General features: G+C 39.7%; 1 protein-coding gene across 4 annotated transcripts in view; it reads right to left on the minus strand.

Annotated features, from left to right (window-relative positions):
* ARNTL2 (aryl hydrocarbon receptor nuclear translocator like 2) overlaps positions 1-12,154 on the minus strand; it is a 41,079-nt gene extending 28,925 nt beyond the window's left edge. The window contains exons 1-4 of one of the 4 annotated variants that reach the window (XM_035321370.1): positions 7,278-7,798; positions 6,461-6,510; positions 4,646-4,790; positions 3,431-3,466 (exon numbers count right to left, since the gene is read on the minus strand). In XM_035321370.1, the coding sequence (XP_035177261.1) occupies positions 3,431-3,466; positions 4,646-4,790; positions 6,461-6,510; positions 7,278-7,366 (320 nt within the window). In that variant the 5' untranslated portion in view covers positions 7,367-7,798. Of the gene's footprint in view, positions 1-3,430; positions 3,467-4,645; positions 4,791-6,460; positions 6,511-7,277; positions 7,799-11,882 lie in introns of those variants that run through there. The other 3 variants (XM_035321344.1, XM_035321354.1, XM_035321362.1) reach the window with 3 other exon arrangements.
* Between the last annotated feature and the right edge of the window lie 2,913 nt (positions 12,155-15,067).

Here is a 15,067-nt window from a genome sequence, read left to right on the forward strand (position 1 = left end):
AGTCTGATAAGCCTATATATAATAATCGTATAATAAGGATTAGGTTGGGTTCACATGACCCTAGAATTTATCTTCAGTGAAATTGCTTCAGATCTGGGGGAGTTATCAATACCTAATATTTCTTCTTTCATTTTGAAATAAACTTTTACGAGAAATGTGCATATACTACAAACTCCAGTACTTAATCCCTTTTTTATCTCTGGTTCTCAGCCCCAAGCTGGAAAACAGTGACAGGGATCAAGATGAAGCACCTATGGTTCACTAGGAAACTGCAGGTGACCTGCTACATCATTTGATTATTCACAAGTCTATGGGGGCTGGGTGGGATTCATCCACAGGTACTGACTGAGCTAGCAAAAGTGCTCACCAAACCACTTCCAATAATTTACCAGCAGTCCTGGCTAACTGGGGAGGTCCCAGTTGACTGGAGGCAAGAAAACATAACTCTAATCTACAACAAGGGCTAGAAGGAGGATCCCAGGAATCATAGGCCTATCAGCCTGACCCCGTGTTGTGGTTTAACCCGGCTGGCAGCTAAACACCACACAGCCATTTGCTCACCCTCCCCCCTCCCACTCTGGGATGGGGGAGAGAAACGGGAAAGTGAAGCCTGTGAGTTGAGATAAAGACAGTTTATTAAGATAGAAAATAATAATAATAATATGTACAAACAAGTGATGCACAATGCAATTGCTCACCACCCGCTCACCAATGCCCAGCCCAACCCTGAGCAGCCGGCCCCCCACCCCGGCTAGCCACCCGCTATATATTGTTTAGCATGACGTCAGATGGTATGGAATACCCCTTTGGCCACTTTGGGTCAGCTGTCCTGGGTCTGTCCCCTCCCAGCTCTTGCTGCACCCCCAGCCTGCCCGCTGGCAGGACAGAGCAATAAGCTGAAAAGTCCTTGGCATAGTGTAAGCACTGCTCTGCAGCAATTAAAACATCAGCATGTTATCAGCACTCTTCTCATCCTAATCCAAACATAGCACCCTACCAGCTACTAGGAGGAAAAATAACTGTCCTAACTGAAACCAGGACACCCCGGTACCAGGGAAGGTCATGGAGCAGATCATCTTGAATGTCATCTCACAGCACACAGAAAAAAAAAAAAAAAAATCAAGTAAGCAGATGCAACCAGCATGTGTTCATGGACAGCAGATCCTGCCTTACTGACCTGATCTCCTTCTACAGTAAGGATGACAGAAAGGCTATATATGTTGTTTACCTGGCTTTCAGTAAAGTACTTGACACTTTCTCACAGTATTCTCCTGGAAAAACTGACTGCTCAAGGCTTAGACAGGCGTACACTGCTGGGTGAAGAACTGGCTGTACAGCCAGGCTCCGAGAGTCCTAGCGAGTGGTGTTCAACACAGTTAGCAGCCAGTCACCAGTAGCATTCACCATGGCACAGTATTGGGGCAAGCTCTGTTTAACATTGATAAAAATTATCTGGACAAGGGGATTAAGAACACCTTCTGTAAGCTTGCAGATGATATCGAGTTAGGCAAGCCTGTCAATCTGTTTGAGGGTAAAAAAGCTTTGCATAGCGATCTGAATAGACTAGATCAATGGGCTGAGTCTAATCACACAACATTCAACAATGCTAAGGTGCCAGGTTCTGCATTTGGGCCATAAAAATCCCATGCAGCAATATAGTCTTGGGGAAGAATGGTTAGAAAGCTGCCCAGCAGAATAGGCCCTTGGGGGTGCTAGTTTGACAACCATCTGAATGCAAGCCAGCAGTGTAATCCAGTGGCCAAGAGGGCTAATGGTATCTTGGTTTGTATCGGAAATAGTGTGGTCAGGAGGCCTACAAAAGGGATCATCCCTCTGTGCTTGGAACTGGTGAGACCAAACCTCAAATACTGTGTTCAGTTTTGGGCCCTTCATTACAAGAAGGATATTGTGTTGCTTGAGCATTGTGCAGAGAATAGAAAAGAAGCTGGTGTAGCGACTAGAACACAGAACTCATGACAAAGTGCTGAGGAAACAAGTTGTTTAGTCTTGAGAAAAGGAAGCTGAGGGGAGACCTGATCGTTTTCTAGGCTGGCAGTCTCTCCTCTCAGATGATGAGCAATAGGACACAAGGGAATAGTCTCAAATTGCAGCAGGGGAGATTTAGATTGTATTTTAGGAGGAATTTCTTCAGAGAAAGGGTGATGAAGCATTGGAATGGGCTGCCCGGGAAGTGGTGGAGTCCCCATCCCTGAAGAGACATACATACGTGGCACTAAGGGACATAAGTCAGGGGTGGTACTCAACAGGTCAGGTTGATGGTTGGACTTGGTGATCTTGAAGGTCTTTTACAACCTAGATGATTCCTTGATACTGTAAAAGTTACCTTATCTAACCATAAGAGGTAAAGAGATAAAGTAGAGCCAGATCACCTGCAATGCAGCATGCAGCCTATTGACTGTATCTCTTCCCTCAGAAGCTTCACTTAGGGAAGAAACTAGAACAAGTTTGCTGTTCAAGCAACCAGTCACAGCCTTCCATGGATTTATATAGCCTCTGTCCTAACAGATGTGCTGTTCTTGATATAAATAGCTAGGTTAAGGCTACCTTGAACACATAGTTAAAGTCTACCTCATGGCTCTGATGTAGGTATCCTTAAATTGTCCTAGCAAGAACAGGATTGTTATTATTCAAAAGAAATAAAATAGCACCACATTTTCATCTATTTTATCATTAATCATAATTCCTTATTTTGTCTTAAAAAGAAGTGAGGGTCTTAAAGACAAAAGAAGATTATTCAAAGATTTCCATCATGAGCACAATGGAAAAATCCACAAATAAATTAACAGTTTATGCTCAGGTTTTAATACTACCGAGTAAGTCATGCACCAAATATTGACTACAAGGATAATATAGAATACTAGACAGCTACATATAAACATATATATTCTAAGTAAGGTATTGAGGTGCAGAAAAAGAAATCACAAAGTAATCATGTAACTAATAACTATTCCATAATACACACATCATCTGTATTTATACTGCACAGCCAATATTAATTTTGGCTTGTCAACTTGGAATAAAGTTATTTAAACATGTATGTGGTAGTTATATTTTAAAAAGCACACTGTGAAGGTTGAAAAAAATTGAAAAACATCTTTAGATGTGCCTCTCCTAGAAGAGCATGAGCATATTCCCTTCACCTCTTCGGCCTTATTTAACGGTTATTCTTTTCTATGTGTATCTTAATTTCAACATGAGTAAGTCTGGTAAACATGAGCTCGTTAGTGTCATTTTTGAAAGAAACATTAGAAAATTTTAACACTGAATGGATCTATCCACCCCACTAATTAGCTACACAAATACATGTCCTTGGACAAGCATTCCTTAAGGCAGCCACACAGCTTAGCTAGACAAGTGGGAAATGTGACAGAACACTGAAAACAGAAATGGGTTCATTTATAAAGAGTACCTTTTCTGAGGATCACCATCAACTTCAACCGTATCCCTGCAAAACAGGTAATGAAGTAAACTGAATGTACTTTGAAACGCAAGATGACTTGGTATACTTAATGGTGCAGAAAAAAAGTGTGTGGAAATCCCACTTGATTATTCACTCATTCTCAGCAAGAATATTGGTTTTAACAAACTAATTATTAGTACTTATAAAACTATACTTTTTCAACTTCCACGATTTTTTTTTCTGACAGAAGTCAGATGAAATCACAAACAGATCCAAACTTCAGGGAAACACTACTGAGTAACTAGCATTTTCATTAAACACATAACATCAACTAATACTACAAAAAAAACAACAGTGGAGATTTCTTTCAGAAGCTATTGTCTTTCTGGAGTTTTCTCAATAGACATGAAGCTGCGAGTTGAAAATTCCATCAACATCCACAGTATGGCTACATTCTGTAGATCACTGGCCTATATATGGAAAAAGCATGGTTTAAAGAGAATTGCTTTAATAATCACAAATACATGTAAATTTACTACAACACCCCCCCACCCCCACCCCCTTTAAAGTGGATTTTCCACAATGGTAATGGAGAGATGCTTGTAATGCAGTAGATCTGCATGCTGACTTACTTCTAGCTGATAAATGTAACTATGAACAAAGGACTTGAAATTATATATATTTTTTGTATAAACATTAATTTGGTTAACTGGCATCTGTTTGGCAGTTATAAAACTGGAGAAAACAGCTAAGAGTATCAGTGCACAGAGTACTACTGCAGGAAGGTACTAATTTTTAGGTCACAGTTCTCTCTGGACATTTATATAAATGGCTGCTCTGTTCACTGAAGAAGCAGTTCTGATTCTGCAATTCTACATCAAAGAGATTAAAAATGGTATTCAAAAGGTGCACTTCTGAGAATTCAAGCTATTTAATAATTTGCTGCAAGCAGAACAAGAAAAAAAAGCATTAGGATTGAAATTTCATTATTAAAGACACGTTACCAGATACTTCAAGACAGGAAGACACATAGAAACCTACATATATCACCTGGATTCAAGGATTCTTTTTTCGAGTTTTAAGTGATCAGAACTGCCAACATATTTACAAGAAACAAAAATAAATAGTTGTAATAAATTTGAGATGTTCATTTGTTATTTCTATGACAGTAACTTTCTAATCCTCTTTCCTTTATTTATGTGGAGACACAATCAATTTATTTACTGGTTATCAGAATCACTTCCTTTGCGCTTCCTTGGAATCTCAGCCACAGAAGTGTTGAAAGAAGTGGTAGCAGTCTTAGCTATTGGATTCATGAGGCTGGAGACTCCAGAAGCAATGCATGGACTTCCATCTATTGAGAAATTATCTATAAATGAAGAAAAAACACTCAGCATTCAATGCAAGCTACATCATCATGCATTCATTCTGATTTTCATTTATAGAAAAGAAAAAAACAAAACCCACATGTGTAGGTGACTTACACCTCTGACACAAAAAACAAGTTACACTGCTACAACCTATGTACAGAAAACAGCACATCATTTTCCCACAGTCCTATAAAGACCTCCACAACTTATTCAGACTAATGCAATGTAAAATATACCTTTTTCCTCAGTTTCCACAGACTACAGTTAACTCTCCCAGCACCTCAAGCATCCTGCTCCTAAATCACAAGATGCAGCATTACTAGCAGATCCAAATATTAACTCTACATTCAATTTAAACAAAATAAAGTGAACTATGTTTTTAAACAAGCCGAGCATCCTCAAAAAGAAGATTTGCTATGTTTCTGACATAAAATCTACAGTTACTTATAACATCAATCACATAGGTCAAGAGTCTCGAAAGCTTGTCACATTCTACCTCAGAATTCCCTTGAAAACTCTTCTATCAAGAAAAACAGCTTTCTCAGCCAGAAAAAAAAAAAGTCACAAGCCAAAATATTCCTAGCAACCTACTGGTAAAGGAACATACGCTCAAGGAATCAAAGCACTATTGCACTTTATTCCCTATCTCAGTGCAAAGTTATTACAAAGAATTACCCAGCTGATGCTTAAAGAAAGAGTTAACTTTGTTTCAGCAACACAGGCAATCCTTTAGGCTTATGGTGCTAGTGAGGAAAGCATCCAGCATCATACAACTAGAAACAGGAAAGGATTAATTCCACAAAGTGAGTATCTCCTACTTTTGCAGGAGGCAAAAAACAAATAGGTACTTTCAAAATCCATCGCGAAGAAAAACTGGATACTTTATTAAGAGTATTTTTTTAGCATCTGTACTGTCTGTAAAAAGAATGAAGTACAGTGTATGCTTTTTCCCCCCCTCTTGGGTATAAATGCATCTTACACCAGAAAAATTACCTCCTAGGTTCTCATTTTCTGTTGGAATGTTACTCTAGAGAACTAAATGAAAATAGGCTAATACTTGAAGAACATTGCCTGGTCTTCCACTAATCCTCTCTCTACCAAGAGAGACTACACAGAGTCAGCCAATTTTATTTTAGAAATCTTTTTAACTCATTAAGTCACATAGGAAGTTCCGAAGAAAAGTAGGTGGTGAAAACACAGAGAATCAATAAACACCTCTCAAATAAGTAACAGCCTTTGGGCATCTAAAATGGAAAGAAGAGGTAGTTACTTCAAGCACACAATACATTAAAACTAGGGATATTAAAATTATTTTAAAATAAGTTATAAATACAAGGGTACAAATGGAAGATATTTAATTTTTTTTGATTAATCATCACTTTATAGTAGTTTCACTTGATAGTTCTGCTACAAATTCTTGCAATAATAAAATCAAACAAAAATAATTCCAAAGGAACTTATTTGTAGGGAGTAGTTTTAATTCACTTCTTTAACAGCAGTCTACAATCACTAAATGAGGTTTTTTGAATTAACGATCATTCTTCATGCATATTCATAAGGGTATTTACTTTTACTAAACAGAAACCTAGATGTACCAAATACAAGAATGCTTTCAGCACAACAAATCCTTTCATCCTTTAACAAGGCAGGAGAGAACAGACACACTGACCTAAATGCTCCTTTGCACACAGATGGCCAGCCTGCTTCCTAAACCACTTCCTTTTAAAGAAAAAAAAAAAGGGAATCGAACGATGTGTCATTTACAGCTTTTCCAATTTATCCTTCATATTATCAAAATAACTACAATTTTTCCTAACACTCTGGCACTAAGTTCTGAACACTGAACCCATCTCCTCTACATTTCCTAACATCTTTTTCTTAACTAAGAAAAAACAGGATGTTTAGTTTATCAACAACAATTTATTAGAACTTCTACATTGAAATGAATAGGCTGAATCCTTACTATCACAGTGACATCTTAAGTGAAATGTCATATTAAATGCCATCTAGATATATCTTCAGGAAGATAAATAATATTAAGAATTTGTATTAATTCCTGCCATGTGCAGCAATGCAGCATATACTCTTACATATTTAAAATTATCCAAAAAAAAAGAACAGAAAAGAAAATAAATAGGGAAATAAGCAGTAGAAAACTAAGTATTTAGAATTTCACAGACAAAAACAAGTATTTTTAATACCTACTACTCACTGAACAAGAAGCAGACAGAAACAGTTCATAAAGCTAGGTCAGCTCTGAGAAGTCAGTAAGAGCGTTTCAGAATAATCCCGTCAGACTTGCTGTAATAGCTCTATGAGACTAGGTGATTTTAAAGTGCTCACTCTCGCCCTGAAGAATATCTTTACCTCCTGCACTCTGTGATGAGAGACTTCTTCACTGATTGTACCACAATGGGAGAGATGGATAAAGGATCCAATAACTAAGGTGTGTTTCTACGATAGGAGGTTCCTAGCTAGATTCCTACCTTTCATTTGTGCAGCTGAGGGACCTCCTCATATTTTCCATTTCTGTGAGCAGTTTCATACCATTAAAACTAAGCATTTCTAAGAACATATGAAGCAAAACTAAATGTCTCCCACTCTTGCTTCATGAACAATAACACCCAGAAAGACAATCTTTATTAGAAATTTATTTTCCAGGATGATTAAAATCATTAGTTAATTTTGAAAAGAGTGACAGAAACAGTTTAGTTCAACTAGATACATTTTGTTTTGCTACTCCAAAGGCTATTTATTACTTACACTAGTTCGGATTGCAAGGCTAACAAAATTCAAATTGACTTTTTTTTAAAAAAAAAACTAATGCTATTGATAATTTTACACTTTTACTAAGGCCCTGGCATACTGTTGACTGAGCAAATAGACATATGTTTTCAAGGAACTATTTGAATCTGATTTGATCTGCTTGAATCTCAGTATTAAGCACTTATCTAAAAAATAAGAAAGAAGCATATTAGGTATGTACATCAGGACGGTCAAATGTCCTGATGTACAGTCATTTGTTTCTAATAAAACAAAAAACTGTGTTTTAAGCATTGTCTCTATGAAAAAGGAAAGCCCATACAAAGATATCACATGAAAAAATTTACATTCTCACTAAACATATTAGGAATTGATCAAGAAAAACTTAACATTTAAGGAAGGGCTATAAGTTTATACAGTTGGAGAAAAATATGTTCAGTAATTGTTCTCTGTGAATCCCATGCAATGTATTAAAAAACAAGAGTTGGGAAACCTTCTATATTTCTAATTACTGACAATATTTTTATCTAAACACATACCGTATTTCTGAGCAGTCTGTACCACTAGCAATTTTAAGGTTTTCAGTTCCTAAACAAACACAGGCTATTAGGAAAGTCTTATGGCTAAACTCCACCAGCCATAAAAGGCGCAATGCCTCCAAGCAAACAATTATGTCCACATCTGAACTAGCCATTTTAGGGCCTCTTGGAGAGTAGCAAACATTTCAAGAGTGATTCATATCAACCTAAAATACAGTTGGTTAGATGAAATTTAACATTTCTAGGGTGATTCATCTCTATCTAAAATAGATTTCCATAGTCGGTTGGATGAAATGCAGCCCATGAGTGCCTACCTCCTTCCCTTTGGTAATTACACAGAGAAGAAAGTAGCTAGCCCTGATGCTGTTATCTACTCCACTGACATCTGAAGATAAGTAAGGTAAATCCCACCCAAGGTGGCTACAGACCTCTCACGCAGCTGCTGCAATACAACAGCCACAGACAGCACCTAGTAGTCACACGCAACAAATCCTCGACAGTCCCTTCAGAATTATGGCCTTAATTATGCCTTACTGCCACTTCATGATCCACTCGCCTCCCTGTCGAAGTTCAGCTTTTGGCTAGAGATAGATTCACACCCCATAGGCTCTCCTGAAATATTTATTTAATATTAAAACATATTTGTCACTTCTTAGAATCATCAAAATGAAATCGTACAAGATACACATAGGCACTCCAAACATAAGCAGAAAAATACAAGTAATGTAGATATTAATAAGTTAATAAAAAAACTCTTAGTCTGCTCTCATTTAGGTGTTTTTTTTTAAGCAACTAAAAACCATCTAAATGCATCTATTGGGATATTGCAGTAAAACATATTTGAAGTAAGATATGAATGAGCAAGTACCTTTAAAAAAAAAAAAGGCAAAACCAAAGCTTTTGGGTGGCATTCTGCGTGCATTTGTCCTCAGAAGATACAACGCAGAACTATTCTCCATGTCACAGCTCTGCAGCTGCTTAAGGAAATTCAAGCTTTGACAAGTTTCAGGAACTCAAAATGGTGTTAGAAGTGAATGTAGTTAAGGTGGCACATAAATGGTCCTTACTCTAACTTGCTTGATTACTTACTGAAATTGAAATCTACTCACATGAGCTACTAGGCTATGTCTATTAGTAAATACTACGCAGAGCAGCAACAGGCCAGCAGAGCAAAGCAGGCGGCTACAGAAGTCCCTATTTCTAATTTTTCTGTAGTCCAGGGAGCTTATGTTAAAACCCATTCAATCCAGTTCACTGGACCAAGAATCCTTACAATGCATGTGTTTTAAAGCTGTCTGAGAACCAACCCTTGGTTCAGTCCTTTACGTCTGGAGTTGGAGTACATTTGGTATGTGTCTGGAGAGGCATTAACCTTCCTACAATACCATACTAGCTTAGTTTCTTCTGAAAGGAGTCGTCATCAAAGCTGCAAAGCAGTAAGGGAGGATGACTGAGAATTCACTTCTAAATAATGCTGTTGCTCTGAACCTAAACACCAATAAGTGTTTAGGTTCAGAGCAACAGCGCCAACGCCAAATATTCTGGGGTTTACAGCTTTAAAACGGGCCGTGAAAACTGTCTTCAAACTACTTACAGCAAGTTTACCGTCCAAATCACAGCCTACAGTATACCTTCATTTAAAGCTGGGGCAACTGTTTTCATCAGGGGTAAGTTATGAAAATACCAGAAAGGTATTTTCTAATCTAATTTTCTAAAAAACACCTAAAACAGGTGTTTGGTTTTTTTTCTGTCACACTTCATAAGCATGCATAAACAGGAAAAAGATGCATACTTCAGTAAATAGATAAACTCTTACAGGTTGGCTTAAGAACACTGGATTTTTTTTATTATCAGAAAATGCTGAGAAGAAAAATTTTCATATCCCAAATTATAGAAATTCAAACCAAATATTAATACAGGCTGCTGATTATTTTCTGCATCTATGCTCATTTATTTTCACCATTCAGAAAAAAATACTGAAGAATCACAACTAATTAAATAATATATTCACTTAATAGATCTCAAACGCCAACAACTTGCCCAAACCTATTAGTTTATTGAAAAGTATGACTGTAACCAGCTAATGAAAAGATACCAGAAAAGTCTTTGAAAGATTACCCTGCTTTCCTTGTCACTTCCAGGCTCAAATCAGGTTACTAACAGAAACTGAGAGTCTCATATATCTCAGTTCATTACAAAGCAGGGAACAAAACAAACCAAAAAACCTCTCCAATCATATACTGCTAAAGGAATCGAGTATATCTGGTTTTACCTGAATCAAAAGCTTGCAAAAAAAGGCTGACTCCATCAAGCCTGCTGAAGAACTTCCACATTTTCAGCAGGTCCTGGAGCCCAAGCAGGGAATTTTCAACAGAGTATGCATATTGATTCACTTTCCAGTCACCCACAAAGTAGTTTTATTCTTACAATGAAGATGATTCTCAACTGATGTTAACTGTCTAGTTTAGAGTTTGTTTTTAATAATGCACAAGTACACTAACAATAATGTGTACATTTGAGTGGAAAAAAAAAGTACTAAGAAGCTGACCAGTATGGACCTATTCCCCACAAATGAAGATGCTTTTATCTTTTTTTTCTTTTTTAAAAAAAAAAAAAGTTGATAGAAAAAGACTCCGTTTCTTCAAAATCTGTTAAAAGAACAAGTATAAACATTGAGTAACAACAAAACCCAGGAGGAGGGTTTCTTCCACAGTAAAACATAAAAGCCTATGGTTCATTACCTTCCTGTTTGTAAATGGAAAAGACCACAATGGGCTTTCTTTATTTTTATTATTTCCTTCCCATGCATCACATAGAAACAATAAAAGCTTGTTTTTAACACACTTGCTTTTCAAACACTAATTACTTCCTACAAAATTATACTTGTATTTGAACAGCCAAAAAACACAGAGTCAGAAAAATGCCTGTTTCTTCTAGACAACCAGGATGCTCATCTGTCTTAAAATGCATACAACCCAAAATATGTTAAAACAACAACTAAACCTAGAAGAATCAGAGCTAACTAAACAGAACTGCAACAATCATTTAGGAGAGATTTCTTCATGTCTGTTTTTCAAAACCCCAGAAGAGGAAGCGACACACCCATTTGCAAGGCCGGGGGAGCACAAGCAGCTGCAGCTGGTTTACAACTTGCCTTGTTTAGTACCAGAAACTGAACATTATGAATAGGAACATCAGACCTTGCTCACTACACAGGCATAGGCACGTGCATGCTGGAGCCAAAAGTCACTACACTTAGAATACTAAATTACATTTGCCTGCCAAAAAATCATCCTATCATATGAGGTACATAACTAATTGCATACCAAAAACAGCGTATTAAGTCAAACATAGAGAAACCTTTGCAGCCCACACATCAGTATGATACATCTGTAGCTTGAACAAAGTGAAGTGCAGTGTGCACATTGTGCTCGGGGCTCCTCTGGACACACAAAATCCACCGCCGTTGCATCCACCCCTGAACACCTCAGCTACACTCCAACCCGAGAACGGCTCGGGCTAGACGGGACCTTAAACATCACCCAAATCCAACCCCAAGGAAGAACTGAAGACACGAGAAGTGAGGTGGCTCAGCCCCGAGCACACTCAGGATCAGCGCACGCAGGGCAGAGTCCCCTCCCTGCCCCGGGCTGGCAATACCCCAGCCCCACTCACAGAGTCCCACCGACCGGCTACAAACAAACGGACAGCCATGCCAGGTCGCGCCCCACGGGCGGCGCCCACCTCCGCCCCACACCTGCCCGCGCCCACAGCGGCCGCCCCCACCACCTTCGCGAGCCCGCCGCTCCTCCTCAGCCCCCTCCGCTCTACCCGCTCCTGCCTCGGTCATGGCGGGCGACCCCGTGCCCCGCTCCACAGCGCCCCCGGCCCCGGCAGCATGCAGGAGGTGAGCTAAGGTAAGGCGGAACAGAACGGAACAGCCCAGCCCGACCAGCCCGAGGGCGGGCTCTCCAACGCCCTGCCGAGCTCCCCCCCCGCCCTTCACTGGCACCGCCTCAGCAGCACTGGCACCGCCGCCATTTTACCCCCTTCTCCCCCCCTTCCTCGTCCCGCCGCCATCTCACAGCCCCTGCGCGGCAGGGCGGTTCTCGCGAGATAGTGGGGCGGGCGGGGACCGGTCAGGAGACAAGGCGGGCTGAGTGAACGTAGGGCAGGTGTGGCAGAAAGCGCTCAGTGGGAATCTTGGCGTGATTTTGGTTGGATGACAGCTTTTTGGGGGTCATCTGCTCCGCCGTGTGGGCAGGGCGATGAACAGTCACACATGCAAGTAAAAAACACAAAAATAGTTAACTGTTACCAACACGGTGAATCGTGTCAGCAGACCTGCATCCTGCTAGGCACTGAGGGTGTAACCTTGGTTTTGACTAATGCCACGTGTGCGCTTTCAAAGTGAAGATACCCAGCATCCTCACTGCATCTTGGTTCACATCCTGGAATGATCTGGCTGTGTGAGAACTGTATTCCTTTTGTATGGAAACCTCAAGCTGTATGTGAAATTGCTTAATGTGCTGCACCTGGTAATGGACATCTGTTCCACATAACTCCACCAGAGCTAACCTGAAATGAAATCTCTCCAATGTGTGGTGTGGACACCAGGAACTCAGCAATAACTGTTCCTCTTAACATAACCACTTCTACTGTGTTGTCCCAGCTCACTCATGTAGCCTCTGCTTGCTCAGTTCCAGCTGTTCAGTACGGCAGAACAGGCCATTGCCTAAGTCTCTCACATCCTTGACTTGTGGAAAACGGACTCCACAATCAGTAAGATTGTAAAGTAGGTACATTTATTCAGCACTGGGCATTACGGGGGGGGGGGGGGGGGAGTCCGACCAAAGTCGGACATATACATATACATATAGCATATACATATAGCATATACATATTCATAACTTGTTCCTGCTTTATATTAAAATTAGTTCCTATGAGTTATTTCCATAAGCTCCACCCATCTGCGCTTGAGCAGTGTCTCCTGGTGGTGGTCGCGGGGGTCATGGGTATGAAGGTTGGTGACCCTTCCTTGTCACTGCCAGTTGACCTCTTGTCCTTGCACAGACTCAGTTGCTCCTTGGCTCTTGTCCATCCACAGGACCAGTTTCTGCCAGTTTCTTAAGATAGGCTCACACTCTTATCATGAGACTCATGAGACTAACCTTAGCAAGGGGCCCAAGGCTTCTTGCTTTAATTAATTTGCACAATGCATAATAGTTAGCAAAGACACTAAGTAGCATCCACTATTTTAATACTGTCAGTGCTCTATCTCTATTTGCTAAGATTCTCCTAACTCCCTCTCTCATCCTTACCTGAGCCATCTTCATAGGCTGCACGTGTCCCTGCACCTACCTGTTGAACTCATGTTCAAGGGATGAAGTGTGTACAGGGCAGCTGGATCCAGGTAATCTGAAACTGGTGTGAAGGAAGCTACCTCTGCAGGTGTACTGTTCCATTGACTTCCAGAGCTTCTGGCAGTTACTAGTAATGGGGGCTCCTTTGGAACTAGCAAAAGCAGGTTTACTATTCTCAAAGTGCACATTGTTGGCATCTGTTCTAGAGGTTAATGTTTAAGTTGTTAAAATTTCTATCTTTGTGCAACAGACAACAATCAACAAGTGGTTGCTTTTTTGGTCTGGAGGCATAACAAAATTATTCTCTAAGATGAAAAGCATCCTTTGCTAAAAGTGAAAAAGAAAATTAAATACACGAAAAACATGTTGGTTTTAATAAAAGCAAGAATATTATTTATCTAGATATTTTCATAATTCATTACATTATGCTAAGAGGAAATAAATGTGCGTGAATGCTTGTTATCTCTCCAGGTCAAAAAACATTGCAAGCACGCAAAGCATTAAGACAAACCCATGAACAGTAAAATTGCTCTTGCAGAAATAAATTGCTTGAAAGATAGTTTTCTGAAAGGCTCTTTTCTTCAGAAAGATAATCACATGCAACAGAGCAATAGGTCTAATGCTGTAGTAACAGTCCAGAGGGGACTCCTGTAGCAATAAACACCTCGCTGCTGTTGTTTACTACACTACAGCTAGTTAGGGCTTTTTAGAAAATTACAGAACTGTTTAGTGCTGTCTTGCTTTAAATAAATAAATAAATGCTAAAGTCCTACTAAATATTCTTACTAAAGCTTGGTATACATTTTGGTATACTTGGGCCCTTTTGCCCTTTTTTGGGCCCCTCACCCTTTGGGCCCCTCACTCTCACTACAGGAAAGACATCAAGGTGCTCAAGCGTGTCCAGAGAAGGGCAACAAAGCTGGTGAAGGGTCTGGAGAACAAGTCTTACGAGGAGCAGCTGAGGGAGCTGGGGTTGTTCAGCCTGGAGAAGAGAAGGCTCAGGGGCAACCTTATCACTCTCTACACATACCTTAAAGGAGGTTGTAGCAAGGTGGGGGTTGGTCTATTCTCCCACATGCCTGGTGACAGGAAGAGGGGGAATGGGCTAAAGGTGCGCCGGGGAGGTTTAGGTTGAATATTAGGAAAAACTTATTTACCGAAAGGGTTGTTAGGCATTGTAACAGGCTGCCCAGGGAAGTGTCACCATCCCTGGAGGTCTTTAAAAGATGTTTAGATGTAGAGCTTAGTGATATGGTTTAGTGGAGGACTTGTTAGTGTGAGGTCAGAGGTTGGACTCGGTGATCTTGGAGGTCTCTTCCAACCTAAATGATTCTGTGATACCTGAACAAAGAAAAAAAATAAATCGTGTGTAAAACAGATGTTTCTATGTCTGTTTTCTCTCTGAAGGCAGGTCAATATTTTATCTTGGGAAAGCCAGTATCTTGAAACAGAAGTCTCATAAAATCTTTTCTTCTCTGTTTCCATCATCTCATCTAAGACAGCAGCTCAGCATCCTACTTATTTTCATTGCATATGAACATGTAAGTTTGCCAAAATACTTTTAAAAACCTGAGAAAGTAAATCCTCACTAAACGATGTGGGAAAAATCCA

Source organism: Oxyura jamaicensis, chromosome 1, assembly GCF_011077185.1.
Source record: "Oxyura jamaicensis isolate SHBP4307 breed ruddy duck chromosome 1, BPBGC_Ojam_1.0, whole genome shotgun sequence".
Lineage (NCBI taxonomy): Eukaryota > Metazoa > Chordata > Aves > Anseriformes > Anatidae > Oxyura > Oxyura jamaicensis.